Here is a 22,213-nt window from a genome sequence, read left to right as displayed (position 1 = left end):
GTGTAAAACTAATTTCCATGAATGTCCCACAGTTGTGGCATCATTTACACCAGACCAAACAATTTTGCTCCAAATCGGGTGGGCGGAGAAGAGCATGCTGGAGATGAAATATGAGACAACTGATGTTTGAAGAACAAAAAAAAATATTCATGGTAAATTTCACTTATCAGAATCAGATCAGTGTCATTTCCAATTAAGCTGCATCTCTGCCGATGCAAATTATCGGCTGATGCAGATAATTAAAAAACTCTAAATGTCGGCTTATTTATCAGTTTCTGCAATATATCGGCCAATTACTAATTCGATTTCTCTCGTATCACTCCGCTGTCTCTTCTTACATAGTAATATAATTACAACTCAAATAAATATATCATATATATGCAACCTCCCTAATAATCAAAACAAGCAATTATTAAATATAAAATAATTAAATATCAGAAATACCAGGAGAAACCACAGTTAACAACATATTCCAAAGTTAATGTAACCTATAAATTCAGCTTCATCTGGTAAGAAAAAATAATAAAATAATATTTATTTTAAATAATAGTTGTATATTAATAATAATAATAATTATTATTATTAGGGGCCAAGCACCATAGGTGCATAGGTACCTATTGTTATTGTTAATGTTCTTATTCTTTTTTTTTCTGCCATGGGAGTCTATGGCAGCCCATAGAACCGTTCGCAGGAAAGATATGAAATTTTGCACACAGCTAGAGGATAGTCTGAACTGATATCATAGCAAATTTGGAGTCTGTAACTTAAACTCTTTAGCACCACCAACAGGTCAAATTTTCACTCATGTTTACGCTAATAACTTTTGAACTGTAAGTCCTGGAGACAATTTTTTGTCCCCATTCTTCCTGAGCTCGAATGCATACCTTGATTTCCACCCGACTAGATTGTATGCCATTTTAAATTTTAAGGAAACCCGTTTTTCCGCTACTCCTACAATTTTTGTCCGATATCCACCAAAATGATTTTAATGTTCCTGAGAAATGGCTTCACGAAGTTGACGGCGAGCATGCCAAAATGCATGCTGTATCTCCACAACACTTTGACAGATTGTGACAAAACTTGGTATGTGTCATCGCCATCATGCATTGAGGTCACCTGCAGCGTTTCACCACACTGCCCCCTTCTGGTCAGGAGATAGCAAAAACTACTATTTTGGATTATAACTCTTGAACACTTTGGCCAAAAATTATAAAACTGGTCTCTTTAGATTCAGTGAAACATTCAGAGTCAAATGATGCCCAATTGTCCCATGTCGGTCATTTTGGGAGTCTGCCATTTTGAATTTTGTTGCAAAATTCTGTATTTTATGAATGCATTGGCGAATCGTTACGAAACCTTGTATGTGGCCATGATTTAATTTTATGTAAATGTTTTGTTGTTGCTATTACTCCTATAACATTTGTCCAATCAACATGAAATTGAAATATGCTGATTATTTGCAGACCATGCCTGAGAAGAATTGTTTCACAAACAAATTTGAATGTACCAAATTTATAAAAAAAAAATACCAAAGAGGAATTAAGGCTGTTGCATTTTCTTTGTAAAATGAAAATATTTTAGGACATTTAGGATATTTTAGGATATTTGTATGGATGCCCTGTAGTAAACAATGGTTAAATGTGCTTGCTTGAAATATTTCAATTAATTAGACTAATTGTTTTCAATTTAGTGTCATGGAAATAATAAAAACATATATTTTTGTTTAAATGATATATTGAAATCAGCATCACTGTCAAAAAATACAAAAAACTTATGAGAAGAGACAAAAACAATTGTGTTCAAAGGCAAAAACATTAGCTGTAGTAAAACAAATAGTTAAACTGAAAGGATATCTTTCCATTGCACAAAAATGCAGTTGAAGTGACTTAAGTTTTCCTTAAAGAATACAATAAGGTAACTAACTGTCTCCTGTTTTATTTCGCTAAACATGGTGAAACTGAATTCACTATTTCCTTTATTGGCTTTTACCAATAACTGCAGTGCTTTAATTAGAGGCTGAGCAATGAAGGTGCCAAGGCACCTAGTGATGCACTGAAATGAACATTTTTGACCTAAACCAAATATTCTAGATGCACTCAACCAAAAACCAAAACAGAAAATGTTTTTAAATTATACTTTGTTTGGAATAAAAAAGTTATCAATATAATATTGTATAATAGTTTTGAATGATTATAATACATTTTAATATCATATTTTAGTGATTGCACTTGTTCTTCCATTAGGTCTCATTACTATCATAACATCTAGGCTCCTACAAGTTTTAAATATTGGATTAAACTTTAAACATTTTTTTTGTTTAAATTGGATTAAACTAAATATTACATAGATGTCACCTGGTATTTCATATAGCTCTATGGATGTAAAAACTGACTTTTTCATTTGTTTCCAAAAAATCCTACAAAGTGCTTGAGAATATACAAAACAATGTATAGTGTGCAATGTTGCACTTAAAACCTTCTGCACAACCTTGAGTAAATGCTCTTTATTAATGTACTAATAGCGATTTTACTAGAGATTTTAATGTGCAACTAGTACACTAAATAGAACAGAAATTTAACTTGAGAAACATGACAATAGATGTTTTTTTTATCTTTAACTCCAACAGCATTCATCAGAATTCTAACTTAAAACGTGTCACAATGCTTCTTTTGTTACTCAAGCCATCAGTAATTGGCTTGTCCCCAGTATTGCTGCTTGTAGCTATATTTATTATTATTATTATTCTGTATAAGATTCCTATGGCAGCCAATAGAACATTTCACAAGAAAGATATGAAATTTTGCACACAGGTAGTAAGTAGACAGTCGTAAATGCTACCATAGCATATTTGGAGTCTTTATCTCAAACCCTCTTGTGCCACCAACAGTTCAAAATTTCACTCATGTATATGCTAATAACTTTTGAACATAATCCTACAGACAAATAATTTTATTTTTTTCCTGAATCCTGAGCTCATACCGAGTCAAAAGCTTACCATGGCTTAAATTTCAGCCTAACTAGATTTTCCACAATTTTGAATTTTCAGATAAAATGTCTGATTTACACGAAAATTGATGTGGTCATCTGGAGACAATCAGGACAAAAATAATTTTGATAGATCAAACAATTTTTTAATGGCGCTTCAACTAATTCAACAAAGAATGCGCAAAATTGAAAATCTTTGTATTTTTCATAGCCAACATGCCCTGAGGTGACCTGCAGCATTCTGGCACAGCGCCCCCTAGGGGTCAAAAAACTGTTTTTTGCTAATAACTTCTGAACTGTTTGTCCTAAAATAACGAAACTGGACTCTTTCGATTCTGTGGGGAATACTATGTCGCAAGGTACTAATTTTGCATATGTCAGACATTTTGGGTGTTGGCCATTTTAAATTTAGTTGTAAAATGCATTATTTTACAAACGCATTGGTGTATCGTTAAAAACTTGGTATGTGTCATCGGCACAATGCCCTGAAGGTGCTCAACAAGTTTCAGGACAGCACCACCTTGTGGTCAAAAAAAATAATGAAATATATAAAAATGCTAATAACTTTTGATAATTCTAGCCTATTGTTATGACTCTGCTCTTGATAGATTCCTTGAGTCAATCCAAGTTTAACAATACCAGATCATGATATTGTCATAGTCGGCCACACTTCCTGTCAGCCATTATTAATTCAATTAAAAACCTACTTTTTCAAACTCCTCCTAGCCCTGAGAAGGCGGCACTCAAACGAACTGGAAAGAGAGAGAATAAAAGCTACCTGAAGCATATCACTGCTCCCCATCTCTTCCTTTTCCATTCCCAAACCTGTAGATCCCTTACAGTGGTGCCGAAACCCGGGAAGGAGGAGGGATGCACTGTCACAGAGTCCTCACCACCTCTGTCCACCAAAGGAGCAGCTGCGGCCATCTACCTGGGGATGGAGGGACCCTGCCTGCCGCCAAAGAAAGGGAGGTGCGGTTCCTTCCACTAGAGGCTGGAGGCCTCGCTGGAATCCACCAGGAGAGGAGTGAGCTGGTGTCCGCCGGAAAGGCAATGCCCGCCCTCCAGGAAGGGAGGGGAGTGCATCATGCTGTGTTTTTTTTTTTTTTTTTTTTTGAGAAACACAGCCCAGAACAGTTAAGGGTGCAATATGTACAATTTTCATGTAATATTCGCCTTTTTTCTGCCAATGTTTGAACTGCTTGTAATGCAACTTAAAAAATGTGCCCTTCCCGGACTTCCTAGGTTGCCTATTAAAGCCTATAGACTGATTTTCATCCAAAGGGAGCGGGTCGCTGTTGCCAGGAAAATCGAAAGGATGTGACACTTATGTGTGCTCACGTGAGCCTTGCCTCAGTGTTTATCTTCTGCTATTCAACAGCGACAACTCTCTACAATGCTAGGTAATATTATCTTAGAGATGGAATCCAGCAAACGTCCGGCTCCCAGCACATCAAAGTCTCCTACACAAACTCAGAGTAAGCCAAAAAAAACCTTTATCTACTGAATCCCGTTCTGGCTAAGCAGGAAGTGAAAACTAGAGTGAACATCGTCAGGGCATTTGATTCCTGGAGGGACCTTCGTTCGGTTTTGGGAATCAAAACTGAACCTGAATTGGCGTTCTTCTTATTGGACAAGTAAGCTTACATAAATGCAAAGCATGTGAAATATGTAGTGCCATAAGGATTGATCTGTGTGATTTTAGCTAACTTGATCTTGCCTGCTAACCCTAACGAATTGCAAGCCATCTTGCTTCGTAACTTTCAAATCATTTCAACGATCTTCTCCCGATTTTTCCCGATTCACAGTAACTGGCATAATGTTAATCTGTAATTTTTCAGCAAGGTAAACTACAATAACACATGAAATGAATGCTAGACAGTGTTCAAGATAATGCAAAAGACATTCAGTAGTGTAACATAACTTGGTTATACAGAAAATATATACATTCTATTATTATAAAACAAAAGCACATCGATATATTAATATGACAGTTGTGATGGAATCACATCAATAATGAATTGTGTCAACATATTTATAAAATACAGTTTAATTTATAAACAGCTATTGTCATAATCCACCAAATTTAGCTAAAAGCTATTGATAAAGCTGGCTAGCTGGCTAACGCCAAAATAGGCTATAAATATAATGATTGAACTACATTCTATAGTGATTCTCCACACCCGGTCCTTTCTCAGGCTAATCAAGCCTCTGAGAGGGATAAAGGCCAACTGTGGAATGTGGTGGGAGAGAGAGAGATCGTTTACGGCCAGCTGAAACGTCATGTGTGTTTTTGTGTCTTTTTGTTCAGTTTTATATTAAAACTATTATTTATATTGTCAAGCCGGTTCTCGCCTCCTTCCACCACCTTCCGCAGTCTGTCTTTATCCCTCTTGATTAGCCTGATAAGGGACTGGGTGTGTAGAATCACCAGTGGTGGACAGTAACGAAGTAAATGTAATTCGTTACTGTACTTAAGTAGCTTTTTTGCGTATCTGTACTTTACTGAAGTATTTAAATTTGGGGAGACTTTTACTTTAACTCCACTACATTTCAAAGTCAAATATCTTACTTTTTACTACATTTAAAAAATCAGTCGATCCTTTTTATTTATGAGTGGATAAAAACGTAACTGGTCAAATGAGCCACCAATCACAGTACAGCGTGCGCGCTTTGTTTTGAACTTGCCTTGGCGGCATCTACTAAGCGTGAACCAGGGGTGCGTTTCCCAAAAGCATCGTTAGCCAACTATGGTCGCAAGTTCCGTCGTTATCATCATAGTTCAACGAGTCGGTATTTCCCGAAACCATCGTTCCAACGAACATTCGCAAACATTATCGCAGAGTTGTATGGTTGGAACGACAGCAGAGTTTCTTGTTATTATAACATGTGGGCTTAATAAATTATTATCTTGAGCCAAATAAGCAAGACGCCATTCAGTACAATCAGTATCTTTTATTTAGAAGACATACAAATGTCCTTTATGTCTTTTAGTTTGTCAATAGATTTAAAGCACCGTTTTTGAAGAGTGCGCATGTGTGAACATGCTCTAGTGCGTAAGAACGAGCCTATGATTGAATCTGGAAATAAAGCAAATAACTGAGTCTAATCGCAAACAGATTCATTAAAAGTAGTTTTTACTCCACCACATGTGTGACATCATTAACCAACGTGGTTGAACAACCAATTTGCGACAATATGGTTTCGGGAAAAAGTCGTGACTAGCAAGTTGATTTCTTCAACAGTGCATCGTACTACGGTAGTGGAGCAGCAAGTTACGTCGTTGTACGGGAAACGCACCCCAGAACCGTTAAATATGAGAGTTGCGAACATAGACGGTTGCGACAGTGATCTCGCTGCCGCGCGGTCACGTGATTCGTGTAGCTTTCAATAGTTCTAAACAAATTGCGTTGCCAATGATTTTAAGCGGGGCAGAGAGCAGCAGCTATTATTGCAGCAATTATCGGTAAATATTGACGCATAATGTACATTGCTTATTATGTTGACACTAAAATGACTTGCATATAATAGCATTTTTTTCCTGGGGAGTAGCAGAAACACTGCATTTAATACGTTTTTGTGTTTAATTTTGGAGGGAAATTGGCTGCGCCCATAACATAGAATATATATATATATATATATATATATATATATATATATATATATATATATATATATATATATATATATATATATATATATTCTATGTATGTGTGTAGCGTGTGTGTGTATATATATATATATATATATATATATATATATATAGTGTGTGTATATATATATATATATATATATATATATATATATATATATATATATATATATATATAATGGCGTTGGGCAGGTTTATGTGAATGTATCATAACATTAGGATGTTAATAATTATGACCATAGACACTCGAGAAAAATATATACAGTAAATACTGTAAATGTATTATACCTTATGGGAACAGTCCCCTTCCCTCCAAAATTAAACACACAAAAAATGTATTCAATTCAAATATATATATATATATATATCATTAACTCAAGTACATGGTATGTGTACTTCGTCCACCACTGAGAATCACTATATACTATCCCCTTAACTGGCACTCCCCTTTTTTACCATTTTTTCAGAAAATTACATTTTCAACCTTAATATTGAATGCTTGGGACTAGAGACCTAATTTTTTTTAAAGTAAAATAAATTATAAAACACCAATTATCTTAGAATTATTGTAGACGCACTACCAAATGTGGCCACAAGATGATATCAAAGTTTGATTGTTCAAAAAGTGACATGCTTAGATTTAAATGCCTGGGTCTACAGACTTATTTTAAGAAGACAATTGGGAGATTATTGTGCAAGTGAAATCAGTTAAGTTATAGAAGTTTACATTTTTTGAAATGCAAATGCACATGATGAAACCAGAACTCCATAAGTGCAAGAGTGAAAAGTAATTTCATATTTATTTTTTTTAAACTAATTTCAGAAACACCACTCAAACCACATGAGGACACACTATTTCAAAACATTATATAAAATGAATTACAGATTTGTATTATTATAATTATATTTATAATGCATGGTTTAGTGCAAGTATTTTTAGCAGTGGAAGCCAGTAATTATTCATATCTCTAATAAACATATAATATTTTTCTGCCATAAATTATATAATAGTTTGGTTACATCACTAAATAAAATAATAAGTGATCCAAAGAGCCCAATCATTCACACTGATCAGCGCCTGTGCATTTAGATTTAGCCCTGTAGCTGCTAGGGATGGGCATTGTTGGTCATTTTGTCATTTTGTACTTGAGAGGCAATAATGTACATAACTGTATATATAATAACATGTCTGTCTCCATATTGTTCTTGCTGCAATGATTCATAAGCCTTCCATTCAACTCGGAGAATCTGAATTTCATCCTTTCATCTGGGGAAAGTGCGCTTTAAGTCGGACCTCTAACTTGGAAACTGGTGCGAAAATCTTCAACTCCCATTTCGATGAGATGCAGGTGTGTGTTACGTCACTAAGGGAAGGGAGGTTTACAGTCAGTGACAAACATTGAATAATATCCATTAACGCATCAAAGTTCTTACATTAAATGATAATAAAACATGTATAGCAAACATTTTGCAGAGACAGGTGTTCAAAACATTGTTAATTACACTCTCTTTGCTTTGATTATCATTTTTGAAAACCACAACGTAATCAATATCAAAATTAATAATAAGCTCCCTCTTTGACATGTTTGTGTTTAGTTGTCAGGTAATTGTCACTGAATTTCGAATTGAGTGTAAAGTCAAATCATATGTGATCACCGTCGTTCATCGATCATTGCTGCCACATCTGAGTACTCATGCCCATCCCTAATAGCTGATATTAGTCCAAACACAGATTATGCGCTCCTGCCGGTTTGGCATTTATTAGGCCTACTCCTCAAAACGACGTGGAACTTATTCCAAAGTACTCAAATCTAGCTAGGATGTATTGTTTTTGCATAGATCCATTGAAAGAAGCAGCTAAAATATTATATTTCAACTCCAATCGTTCATCAGAAACAGAAGAAAGCTCAGAGCATAATGGTCAGAGGTGAGTAGTAACGCACTACATTAATGGCGTTCCTGCCATTACATTACTGGGTTTAACTTTAATTAAAGTGTAATTTATTGAAAGATTATTGAATGGGATTGTTACGACAGCAGAAGTTCACACAGCTTCACCCGCTCTCACAGATTGTCACTCAAGCTGAGTCCATCACTGCTGCAGCATCATGCTCTTCTAACTAATTGAAACATTTTCTTCGCTCTGCACAGTAAAAACAATTATCGTTTCATCATGCAGTGCCTTCATTTAACACCAAGTCAATCAGATATTTCAAGATTAAAATTACAGGTCCAAATTAAGATTACGCTGCCTTTTCTGTGACATGGTGATGGTTATTTTCATTTAAAAACTGATGTCATTAATTCATTTAAAAACTGATGACATCAGTTTTTATGTGCACATTTTTAAATATGCAGCAATAAGTGCGCTTTGTCCTGCATCCCGAATGTCATAAACAGTATTTACGCATTTGCCCCGCATCCCGCGCATACTGGAAACTATTGCAGCTACTTCGAGTGGATTAACTGTATAAATCCATGTAAAAATACACATTTAGTGTAAATGCCTTTTGCTCTGCCGATCACTTTATTGACAACTGGATTACAAACAGACATTTCACAGGCTGCGTACTCTGCATTTAGGAAGCGGTGGTACTGCTATACAGAACTAATAATCTAAATAATTTTGACACTGAAAACTGTAACTACACTGAACTAACAACCATTAGCTATGAAATAGCAAAAGTAGGCATTAATTAAACATGATCTTGCTTTGGTTTATATTTCCATGTGGGACATTTTTCACATTTTCACTGTAATAATTACTAGAAATATTTCCAAACCTCTATTCTAATTGACAAATTCCTTCAGATCTGACAACAGCCCTTAAAGGGATAGTTCACCCAAAAATGAAAACTCTCTTATCATTTACTCACACTTATGCCATCCCAGATGTGTATGACTTCCTTTCTTCTGCAGAACACAAATTAAGATTTTTAGAAGAATTTCTCAGCTCTTTTAGTCTAAAAGTGCAAGTGGTGCCAACAATTTAAAGCTAAAAAACAAAAATGACATAAGTCAGCAGAAATGAAATCCATAAATCTCCAGTGGTTAAATCCATATCTTCAGAAGCGATGTGATATGAGACTGTGTAGATGAGAAACAGATCACGTTAACATTCTTCTTCTTGTGTTTTTGGTGATTCACATTCTTCTCTGCATATCGCCCCCCTGCTGAGCTGGGTGAAGAACTTATAGCAAAAATGTACTTAAATATTGATCTGTTTCTCACCCACACCTTTCATATCACTTCTGAAGATATGGATATAACCACTGGAGTCGTATTGATTACTTTTATGGTGCCTGAATTTGCTTATGGAGCATAAAAATGCTGGCACACATTCATTTGCATTGTACTGACCTACAGAGCTGAAATATTCTTCTAAAAAACTTCTGTGTGTTCTGCAGAAGAAAGGAAGTCACTTGAGTACTCTTTTAATTGGATACTTTCTTACTCTTTTAATTGGATACTTTCTTACTCTTACTCAAGTTATTATTTTTGAAAGTAATTGTACTTTTACTTGAGTACAGGTTTTGGCTACTCTGGAGGCCTTAGGTTTTCTATGCAAACAAACACTACGATGACGTCACTGTTCTGGAATGAGCAAGGCCAACCCCTGTAACAACAGAAATGTCATACTAGACTCCTGTCAATCAAATCTTGATTAGCGATCCATTGGCTGCATTTATACACTAAACAGCCAATGTGCATTTTGGAGAGGCCATGGAGCCTTTGATCTGGTTTGAATGACAGCTCTGCCTTTGAATTACAAAGAGACTCATGGGTGGGCTCAAACAATGGGATGTTTCACCAGAATAGCGGAGACCTCAAGACCTCGATGCTGATTGATGAAATAAGTTTTATAATCAATATTTTATTGATAACAGATAATAGATAAGATATATTTAATTTAATTTACACGATGACGCAACAAAGGATGTTCAGTCAGTTTTTTCCTCAATTTTTACTGTTTTAGATAAAATGGTCAGATCTACTTTCGATTGTGGGCATTTACCATGGATTGTATGCTTGAATTTACTGCCATCATTTGGTCGGATCAAAAACAGAAGATATAAAAGATAAGGTATACCGCTCACATGTTGCGTGTTTTAAAATCCACTCTTTCAGTATTTTAATGCATTTCTGTAATGATGTCTTTCAGATCGCAAAACAGTGGGCATATTTCGAAGCTAGAGACTTGTAGCTTTCAAACAATATAAGGTTTGTCAAGATTAATGTCGGATATGAAGGTAATATAGTCCATTAAACATACAGTTGAAGTCAGAAGTTTACATACACCTTAGCCAAATACATTTCAAAACAGTTTTTCACAATTCGTGACATTTAATTGTAGCAAAAGATCTCTGCCTTAGGTCAGTTAGGATCACTACTTTACTATTATTCTGACATTTCACAATTCCTGACATTTAATTGTAGAAAAAGATCTCTGCCTTAGGTCAGTTAGGATCACTACTTTACAATTATTCTGACATTTCACATTCTTAAAATAGAGAGAATGATTTATTTCAGCTTTTATTTCTTTCATCTCATTCCCAGTGGTTCAGAAGTTTACATACACTTTATTAGTATTTGGTAGTATTGCCTTTTAATGAAACGTTTTGGGTAGCCTTCCACATGCTTCTCACAATAAGTTGCTGGAATTTTGGCCTATTCCTCCAGACAGAACTTGTGTAACAAAGTCAGGTTTGTAGGCCTCCTTGCTCGCACATGCTTTTTCAGCTCTGCCCACAAAATCTATATCGGATTGAGGTCAGGGTGTTGTGATGGCCACTCCAATATCTTGACTTTGTTGTCCTTAAGCCATTTTGCCACAACTCTGGAGGTATGCCTGGGGTCATTATCCATTTGGAAGAACGATTTGTGACCAAGCTTTAACTTCCTGGCTGATGTCTTGAGGTGTTGCTTCAATATATCCACATAATTTTCTATCCTCATGATGCCATCTATTCTGTGAAGTGCACCGCTCCCTCTTGCACTACACCCCACAACCTGATGCTGCCACCCCAATGCTTCACGTTAGGGATGGTGTTCTTCAGCTTGCAAGCCTCAACCTTTTTCTTCCAAGCATAATGGTGATCATTATGACCAACAGTTCCATTTTTGTTTCATCAGACCAGAGAACATTCTCCAAAAAGTAAGATCTTTGTCCCCATGTACACTTATATCAAGACATTTATTCCTTTATTTAGTACGCAAGTATAAACACCATGGACCCATAGCGCCATGCAGCTATCATACCACTCAGAAAATACATTCACCATTATGACCAACAGTTCCATTTTTGTTTCATCAGAGCAGAGAACATTCTCCAAAAAGTAAGATCTTTGTCCCCATGTACACTTATATGAAGACATTTATTTCTTTATTTATTTTTTTATTATTACATTTATTTATTTATTATTTATGCAGGTTTGGGCCTCCATACAAACAGACAGCATTTCACAGGCTGCTCAACTAAACAAATTTTACTTAAGATTATATTTTTTTAGTGTTTAAACAGAGACCATATGAAGATGTATGGTTTATGCTGTAGTCTTTTTTTATGGTGGTTTTGGAGCAGTGTCTTCTACCTTGATGAGTAGCCTTTCAGGTTTGGTCATTATAGGACTCATTTTACTGTGGATATATATACTTGTCTACCTGTTTCCTCCAGCATTTCAGAAGGTCCTTTGCTGTTGTTCTGGGATTGATTTGCACTTTTCGCACCAAACTACATTCATCTCTAGGAGACAGAATGTGTCTCTTTTCTGAGTGGTATGATAGCTGCATGGCGCTATGGGTCCATGGTGTTTATATTTGCGTACTATTGTTTGTACAGATGAACGGTACTTTCAGGCATTTGGAAATTGCTCCCTCAGAATTTTTTTTCTGAGTTCTTGGCTGATTACTTTAGATTTTCCCATGATGTCAAGCAAAGGGGCACTGAGTTTGAAGGTAGGTCTTAAAATACATCCACAGAAACACCTCCAATTGACTCCAATTAGCCAATCAGAAACTAATTGGCTATTGCCTAAAGGCTTGACATCATGTTATGGAATTTTCCAAGCTGCTTAAAGGCACAGTTAACTTAACTTCTGACCCACTGTAAGTAAATCATTGTTGGACAAATTACAAAATGAAAAGTTGATGTCCTAAACGACTTTACAAAACTATAGTTTGCTAATATGAAATCTGTGGAGTGGTTAAAAAATTAGTTTTAATGACTTCAGCCTAATTAAACTAAAAAAACTGTAAAAAAACACTAAAAAAGCATATATGGGACGATGCCAGTTAACAGGCTAAACTAGCTCTTCAGTATACTTACTGTCTGATTGTTCATATGACAACTAAAGTAGAAAACATTTGCAATATTTTGTAAGGAATTTATTTTATTTAAATGTATTGCATTTATATGTTTTATCAATTTTATTATGAAATGAAAAAGAGTTTACATCTACCTGTGTGTGTATTTTGATAAAAATAATTGAAATACGATAAGATGTATCATGCAGCATCAAGGCTTATTTTGTAATCGAATCATGAAGCTTCTAAAAATGCTACAATATATATAAAACAATATATATTACATTACAAGTGATTCTATTAATTGCTTTTCGAGTAGTTTGCCTAAAATCTTCACAAAAATGCAATTTTCAAAAATATTTGCCATTCCTGTGCTTGGACCCAATAACTGCGACTTGCAGCTATATTTATTATTATTGTTGTTATTAGGCTGTTATTATGAAAAGGCATATACAAGGCATATTTTATTAATAGAAACTATAAATGTAAGAATAACATTTAAAAATGGGCATTTAATTTAGTTTTGACGCACTTCCGGTTTACGGATTCTCTTGTATCATCGCACAAAGCCTTTGTACGCAGAGCTTCTCTGATACCTGTCGCCGAACTGTTTGTAATAGATCAACAGGTAAAAAAATAGCGACTAATGACTACGAACTCTGAAATCTTGCTAATGTGTGTGTCCCCTTGATGCAGCTGACAGTGCTGTCTACAGTACATGAGTCATTGTGCTGTATTACAAACATGGTCACTCAACACTGCCATAGCAACATGCGGGTAACTAATCTCACAGCAGTGTTTCCCACACCACTGCTGAATCTACAGTACCACAGCAAAAAAAGAGTGTTTTATTCAAATTCTGCACTTTTGGCACTGTAGATGTCAATTATTATTGTGTACAAGTAAAGTCTTGTAAAACATTTTTTCAAACTATCACTCCTTTTTTTCCCCAGTTGTCTACTAACAATGTCCAACAGTGTATGTACATGCATAACTGGACATTAATAAAAATGTTGTAATTTCTTTCTGAAGATATGAAAATTCCAACCGCAGTGTCATTTCCAGCACATCTCAAATTTTGTCTTGTGTTTAATATAAATGTGTGGTGGAAATCACGCTGATGGAAATGGCATTTAAAAATTTTTTGAAATAAAATGTCCTAATCTTTTGTCTTGCTAAGACTAATTGCGTAGCTAACATTTTATGTATTCTGAATTCATACAATTAAAAAAAATAATAATTATTTCCCATTATTTGGCAAAATTACAGCTTTACTTGAAATGACACCAAATAAAAATATAAGTGATATTTACCTTGATATTTTTTTAACATCACTTACAGTATCTCATATTTTATCTCATGCATACTCTTTACTGACTCTTTGGTCCACTTGTTTAACAGAGTTGTGAGCTTGCAGTCTGTTTTCAGTGTAATGACATAAAAAAAAGAATGAGTGTTGCAAAAAACAAATACAATGACGTGTTTCACTGCAGCACATTCACTCATTTTTCAGCAACATTAGTTCTGAAAATTAATTGGTCAAAAGACAAAAATATATCATTTGAATTAGAGGTGATGGGAAGAAAAATTGTACTGCAATATTATAGTACTGTAAAGTTGTACAGCACAATACAATTGCAATATTCTAATGGCAAGACAAAAATCATTTTAGTTACATTTTTCGCATTCATATTCTTTTAAAGGAGACCTATTATGCCCCTTTTTACAAGATGTACTATATGTCTCAGGTGTCCCCAGAATGTGTCATTAAAGTTTCAGCTCAAAAAACCCACATAAAATTTATTATACCAATAGCTCTTTTTGGGTGGAATCAAAAACACGCTGATTTTGTGTGTGTATCTTTAAATGCAAATGAGCTGCTGCTCCCCGCCCTCTTTCCGGAAGAGGGCTGTGCCTTTACAGCTCGTGCTTCTGATACTACAGCAACAACAAATCATAACCAGTATGACTGACAATATGATGGAGTTCAGCCATATATGTATGAAAATACATAAATATACACAGCATCTCACAAAAGTGAGTACACCCCTCACATTTTTGTAAATATTTGATTATATCTTTTCATGTGACAACACTGAAGAAATGACACTTTGCTACAATGTAAAGTACGAGTGTACAGCTAGTGTAAATTTGCTGTCCCCTCAAAATATCTCAACACACAGCCATTAATGTCTAAACCGCTGGCAACAAAAGTGAGTACATCCCCTAAGTGAAAATGTCCAAATTGGGCCAAATTAGCCATTTTCCCTCCTCGGTGTCATGTGACTCGTTAGTGTTACATGGTCTCAGGTGTGAATGGGGAGCAGGTGTGTTATATTTGGTGTCATCGCTCTCACACTCCCTCATACTGGTCACTGGAAGTTCAACATGGCACCTCATGGCAAAGAACTCTCTGAGGATATGAAAAAAATTGTTGTTGCTCTACATAAAGATGGCCTAGGCTATAAGAAGATTGCCAAGACCCTGACACTGAGCTGCAGCACGGTGGCCAATACCAGAGCCGGCCCCCAAGCAGCCGGCTGCTTAGGGCCCCGTGGCCACCAGAGGGCCCCCAAGAGCACATGAAATGACAGCTTGATTTAGTTTTTTGTTTTTGTGATATACTGTCAATGGACAATGGTAATTATACAAAAACACAATATTAAGTTAACGGACTGCAGGATGCAAGCACATTCAGACAGCAAAACAGCAGTTTTACAAAAAAGGACATATCCCTCTGGTGCAGAGAAAAGGAAAAAGAGGAAAACAGAGGAAGAGATAAACAGCAAGATAAAGGTATGTTAAGTAGCTAGGCTATGTTACGAGCTAACATTAGCTGGCTAGTTATTTAACATAGCCTATGTAGCATATCTTCTTTTTTAGGAAAGTTTGATTAAACATCCGTAAATAGCCTTGACATCTTAATATATTATAGTACAACATATTACTTAGCTAGTTTTAGATAAAGTTTTTGTCTTTTGTGTAAAAATAACTTTCCTGGGTATATATTTTTTGTAATAAAAATAAGCTTCTGTTCCATAAACTTGGTACTGATAACAACTTAACATTATTTACATTAGTCTACCATTTTGGGGTCTTTGCTATTATATTCCAATATCATTATGCCTCAGTTAGCTAGTTATAGATTAAGAGTTGTTGTTTTAGGAGTACAGATGACTTGCTGCTGTGTATAATAATTTGTGTTGAGAAAGTAACATTCTGTTCTGTCAAATATGTACTCTTATGAAACTTCCCTAGGATCACTGTTGAAATATTTTGGAGGTGGGGCACAACCAACGCCACCTGCCCCAAGTGCCAGTGCTACAGCTGATGATGATTTTTCAACAATTCCAGATCAATATATTTATATGGAGAAACTATTTTGTTTTTGACAGACAGTTACATTACCTTCTAATATGACATCTAACATGGCTAGCTTTTATTATTATTATTTTCATCTTACATGAGGTCCATCATCTGCAGGCGAGGAGCACTTCCCAGCATGTACATCCACTGATCCTACTGTTCCTTCCATGTCTGTTTCAACATCAGCGGATGTGACAAGTTAATAGCACAGCAGCCTTTGTATTTGCTCAGTTACTGTATAATATCCTGAGATTAATATTTCTAATTATAATTATACATATAATTTCCTTATAGGTCCTTCTACTTCTGTGGTCATTGGGATCGATGTCACATCTACACCCTTAGCAACTTCCAGCCTACACCATGGATCAGCAGCTCCTCCAGTTGACCCTGGAGTCAGACATTGGTATGTTGTAAGCAACACAGCTACAACTAATAAAATTGATAAGGGGTGTGTTAGATTTATAGTGTGCGAATAATCAAGCCTTGACAATATTCAATCAAATTGGCGGCACCGAGGGGCCCCCAAATCAAATTCTGCTTAGGGCTCCATAAAGGCTTGGGCCGGCCCTGGCCAAGACCATACAACGGTTTAACAGGACAGGTTCCACTCAGAACAGGCCTCGCCATGGTCGACCAAAGAAGTTGAGTGCACATGCTCAGCGTCATATCCAGAGGTTGTCTTTGGGAAATAGACATATGAGTGCTGCCAGTATTGCTGCAGAAGTTGAAGGGAAGGGGGGTCAGCTTGTCAGTGCTCAGACCACACACCACACACTGCATCACACACTGCATCAAATTGGTCTGGATGGCTGTCGTTCCAGAAGGAAGCCTCTTCTAAAGATGATGCACAAGAAAGCCTGCAAACAGTTTGTTGAAGACAGGCAGACTAAGGACATGGATTACTGGAATCATGTCCTGTGGTCTGTTGAGACCAAGATAAACTTATTTGGTTCAGATGGTGTCAAGCGTGTGTGGCGGAAACCAGATGAGGAGTACAAAGACAAGTGTGTCTTGCCTACAGTCAAGCATGCTGGTGGGAGTGTCATGGTCTGGGGCTACATGAGTGCTGCCGGCACTGGGGAGCTACAGTTCACTGAGGGAACCATGAATGCCAACATGTACTGTGACATACTGAAGCAGAGCATGATTCCTCCCATCGGAAACTGGGCCGCAGGGCAGTATTCCAGCATGTTAACGACCCCAAACACACCTCCAAGACGATCACTGCCTTGCAAAAGAAGCTGAGGGTGAAGGTGATGGACTGGCCAAGCATGTCTCCAGACCTAAACCCTATTGAGCATCTGTGGGACATCCTCAAATGGAAGGTGGAGGAGCATAAGTTCTCTAACTTTCACCAGCTCCGTGATGTCGTCACGGAGGAGTGGAAGAGGACTCCAGTGGCAACCTGTGAAGCTCTGGTGAACTCCATGCCTGGGTTAAAGCAGTGCTGGAAAAAAAAGGTGGCCACACAAAATATTGACACATTGGGCCCAATTTGGACATTTTCACTTAGGGGTGTACTCACTTTTGTTGCCAGCGGTTTAGACATTAATGGCTGTGTGTTGAGTTATTTTGAGGGGACAGCAAATTTACACTGTTATACAAGCTGTACACTCACTACTTTACATTGTAGCAAAGTGTCATTTCTTCAGTGTTGTCACATGAAAAGATATAATCAAATATTTACAAAAATGTGAGGGATGTACTCACTTTTGTGAGATACTGTATATATATATATATATATATATATATATATATATATATATATATATATATATATATAGATATATATATATGTATGTAGGTATGCATATCTTTTCTCCGTGAACACAATCAGAGACAATGGTAACTGGCAGTAAGCGTTTTCGGGTTAAAAATAATGACATAGCTCTGGTCTCACAGACATGGGCTCTGTTCCAAATCCTAGTGAGCATTGTATACAACCTAGACTGCATTTTTAGGCAACACAGGCTTGCTTTGGACACAAAGGACATTCCAAATAGTTGGCTCCACCTTAAAAGAATTACCTAATTTTGGCAAAAATCTAAGGCAGTATCACAGGTATCCTTCACGGATAAGCCAAACCAAGAATGTACCACGTCATACAAGATGGCTGGCAGATTCAAGGAAAATTATCATTATAAATATACTGAAAATCAGGCCCAGGCAAAAGATTTCCATAAAACGTTATATGCATTCCCCATCCCTTGCATGTTTTTTTTATAGAATATTTTGGCTAATTTCATGATGCTTTTGCCTTCCAATAGGAGTGTAGGACTGTCAGGTCCATTTCACAGAATTACACGTTTTCTCTAAAATCAGTGCAGAAAATGCAGTGGCAATACAAATAGTTCCTAATTAACACAATATTTGTGTGTGCTGTTTTTGTACTTAAAGTATCAAGTCATTAGCTTAGCAAGATGCTAATGTCAGGCTTTATTGGTTGAGTGCTAGTCGAGTCTGTTGTAAGCTATTTGTTTGACTAAGCTAAGTGATGATGTTACTGTCCATGTAAATCCGTCAATAATTAGGTTATTTTCTGCCAATAATTGGCAATTTCAATAATTGCTGCCCAAAATGGCAACTGCCTTGAACAACACTGAAGCTAACTAGGGTTTGGAATATGGCATATTTCCTGATTCAATTCGGATTCACAAGCTCTCCATTCGAATCTATTCCAATTTTGATTACATTTTCACTGACCCCAACACAAAAATGTCAAATAGCTGTTTTTACCATCAAGGCTTTAAAAATATGCCCGAAAAATATTTTCTTATACATTTCTTGTGTTTTTAATACAGTGTCCCCCAGGGGCCTGGGTAGCTCAGAGAGTAGTCACTTAATACCACCCCCTGAAGTCACGAGTTCGAATCCAGGGTGTGCTGAATGACTCCAGCCAGGTCTCCTCGGCGAATAGCGTGAAGCCTCCAAACGTGCTATGTCGCCACAATAATGCGCTCAAAAACCATGTGATAAGATGCACAGATTGATGGTTTCAGACGCAGAGGCAACTGAGATTCGTCCTCCGCCACCCAGATTGAGTTGTGTCACTACGCCACCACGAGGACATAGAGCGCATTGGGAATTGGGCATTCCAAATTGGGGAGAAAAAGGGTAGAAAATAATACAATGTCCCCCCAAAATTAAATCACATTTATAATTTGCAAGATATGATTTATGTCTTATGTAAACCCATATATACGCTTTACAGATATAAATTCATAAATACATCATATTAACCTCAGCCGTCCAGCCATTTCCATATGTGCTTTTAAGCCAAGAGTTCTGTGGAGAGTTCTGTCACCTGTTTAGTCATGCTGTCATGCAACTTTTGCCCATGTGCAGTGTTTTCGCAAGAAGGATCAAAGATTTAGTCACTGAGTTAAAGATTGAATTATTGGCTGAGAGAACATACTATTAAATCAGTTGTTATGTGTAATATACAGTAGGTAGATATTAGGCCTAATCTGTGAATTAACAATGTGTATATAAAATGATATCAGACAACCCAAACAAGACCAACACTGACTGATATGCAAAGAACAAAAACAAAAATACCTGTATGGTCCAGAATTGAGACATGTAACAGGTGTTTTATGAGGATGATATGAAGTAGACTGTTTCAAATATTCATCTTCACCCTGCAGCTGAACAGCTCTGATAATAATAGCCTAATAGCCAAAGTGATCTTGCTTCATTTCATATCAAATGGTATTATCATGCCAAATAATGTTTACATTTTGAAACATTACCTAAATTAAATGTATAATAACATTTTAGATATTGTGCAGCTCATGATATCCAGACACGTGTATAACTGGGGTTTATAGTTGCTAGGAACTGCACACAAGAATTTCACCTACTGTTGCACTTGTGTACATGGTAGTGTGACAATAAAGTGATTTGATTTAACTAAGTTTATAACAGCTCATTCGGCACTTCATCTCTAAAGGCAAATTAATGAGAGAAAATTTGTTAGTTTTTTTTACAGTGGGAATAATACTAGCACTCTGTTCCTTTACGAGAGCACATGCATGTTAATCAGACTACACTGCACGGAGAGAGATGATGACGATGAGACATTATTCATAGAAAGACATGGATTGCTTCTTGATTAGGAGACTTCAGCCGCTCCATGCAATTTTTGTGCTCTCTCGCTTGTTGTTTTCTTGCACTAATTTTATAAATACAACACTGGCACGATCGGGCAAGTGACAATTCTTGCAACTGGCCCAAATTTTTCTCACACTAGCCCTGGGCAATCGGGCAGTCCTTATTGTTGAGCCCTGTCCTCTCTCACCCAATGCTGTGAATTATACAGTACAGGGGACTTTCTAACTTGGTACATTACGAAAATATCAATTTAACAAATGCAATTTTTATGATAAATTTTTCATAATTTGGCTCAAACCCCCACATGGCTTATTTACCGTATCCTTGCTATGTGTGATTACAATTAATGTTTCTATTTTTGTTGTTTTTGATCAGCAACTGACTGTAAAGAACTGAAAGTATATTGAAAGAGACATTATTCAATGACAAATTGATTCTGTGGATCTCTTCTTTGGACATACATTACACAAAACGAGCAAAACCAGTGTAGGGAACCCTTAAAATATGCCTTATTTTGGAAAAAAGCAGAGTATTAAAATATATACATTTGATTATTTGCTCTTTGTTTATTTGACAATGTGATGTAAATAAATGTACCAACATTCTTTGTTTCTGTATTATTTATACTGTTTTCCTTTACTTAAATAAGGTGTTCTGTTGAACTGAAGTGTATTAATGTTAACCAATCAGCATTGAGATTGTTTAAAGTATACAGACGCAAGTTGCGTTAAGTTACGTTTTAGAGACGACAGTGAGGGAGATCGCACATGTCCTCGTTTTGATTAACGTGAGCGTCATTTTTGGAGACTTCCTACTTCAGAATCAGAATCAGAATCAGAATCAGCTTTATTGCCAAGTATGCTTACACATACAAGGAATTTGTCTAGGTGACATGAGCTTCCAGTCAACAACAATACAAACAATACCAAAAACAGCAGCAAGACATAGGTAATTAAAAACAAAAAAAGAACACAGAATAAATAATTATACATATACGTACATACACTCACCTTCATACATACCCACATACACACACGTAGTGCAAATCTAATACAATCTGTTATATAAAGAACAAAAACCTGTATATTATGTACAGAGCAATGTAAGTAATGGCAGAAGTGGATATGTTGGATAATATAAATTAAAATTAAAATTAAACTATGTATTGCACATAATTATTGCTCAATGGGGCAATTTAATTGTTCATTAGATGGATGGCCTGAGGGAAAAAAAACTGTGTTAGTACAGGCCCAAAGTGACACACAGAACTTTCTTCCACTCGATTTTGTTTGTTTAAAGTGTTATTTTTATTTGACTGTATTATTTAGTATAATTTCAACCCATTATGCCGTTGGGTTGCATCATCTGTTTGTGCATTAACTGTGAGATATTGTGACGGAGAAATTCGCATCAAGGACGACAGCTGCATCATCGGTGTCACAAGAAGCACTTCCAAACGACTCGTAACAGTGTTTGGGGGACGAGATTCATTGCAAGCTGCTTTGTCGTTGCGTTTGGACTGGACTTTCACCCCGCTGCGAGTCTGCATGACTGTTCTGTTCGTGACTCGGGCTGTAAGTGATCACTTTTCAGTGCTTCGTCATTTCCTTGGATGGAATGTAAGTGAATTCGTTAATCCATTGTGCCCCAACGGCTAGCCAAAAGAGTGTTTTTTTTGCTGTTGTTGTTGTTGTTTTTTTTTTTTTGTGCTCATAAGAGGCTGTGATCAAACTCATCTGAGTTCATTCTGGGAATTGTGTAAATTGATCCAAAGGAGTAATTGTGAGCTTT

The 22,213-nt window shown here is 36.3% G+C and overlaps 1 protein-coding gene across 1 annotated transcript in view; it reads right to left on the bottom strand.

The window, feature by feature from the left end:
• LOC127654302 (CMP-N-acetylneuraminate-beta-1,4-galactoside alpha-2,3-sialyltransferase-like) overlaps positions 1-22,213 on the bottom strand; it is a 49,664-nt gene that overhangs the window by 17,736 nt on the left and 9,715 nt on the right. Inside the window, exon 4 of the mRNA XM_052141426.1 lies at positions 2,619-2,640. Coding sequence (XP_051997386.1) covers positions 2,619-2,640 — 22 coding nt within the window. The remainder of the gene's footprint in view (positions 1-2,618; positions 2,641-22,213) is intronic.

Source organism: Xyrauchen texanus, chromosome 13 (genome assembly GCF_025860055.1).
Source record: "Xyrauchen texanus isolate HMW12.3.18 chromosome 13, RBS_HiC_50CHRs, whole genome shotgun sequence".
In the NCBI taxonomy this organism is placed as follows: domain Eukaryota; kingdom Metazoa; phylum Chordata; class Actinopteri; order Cypriniformes; family Catostomidae; genus Xyrauchen; species Xyrauchen texanus.
The sequence above is the reverse complement of the archived record's forward strand: the minus strand, read 5'-3'. Positions and strand labels throughout refer to the sequence as shown.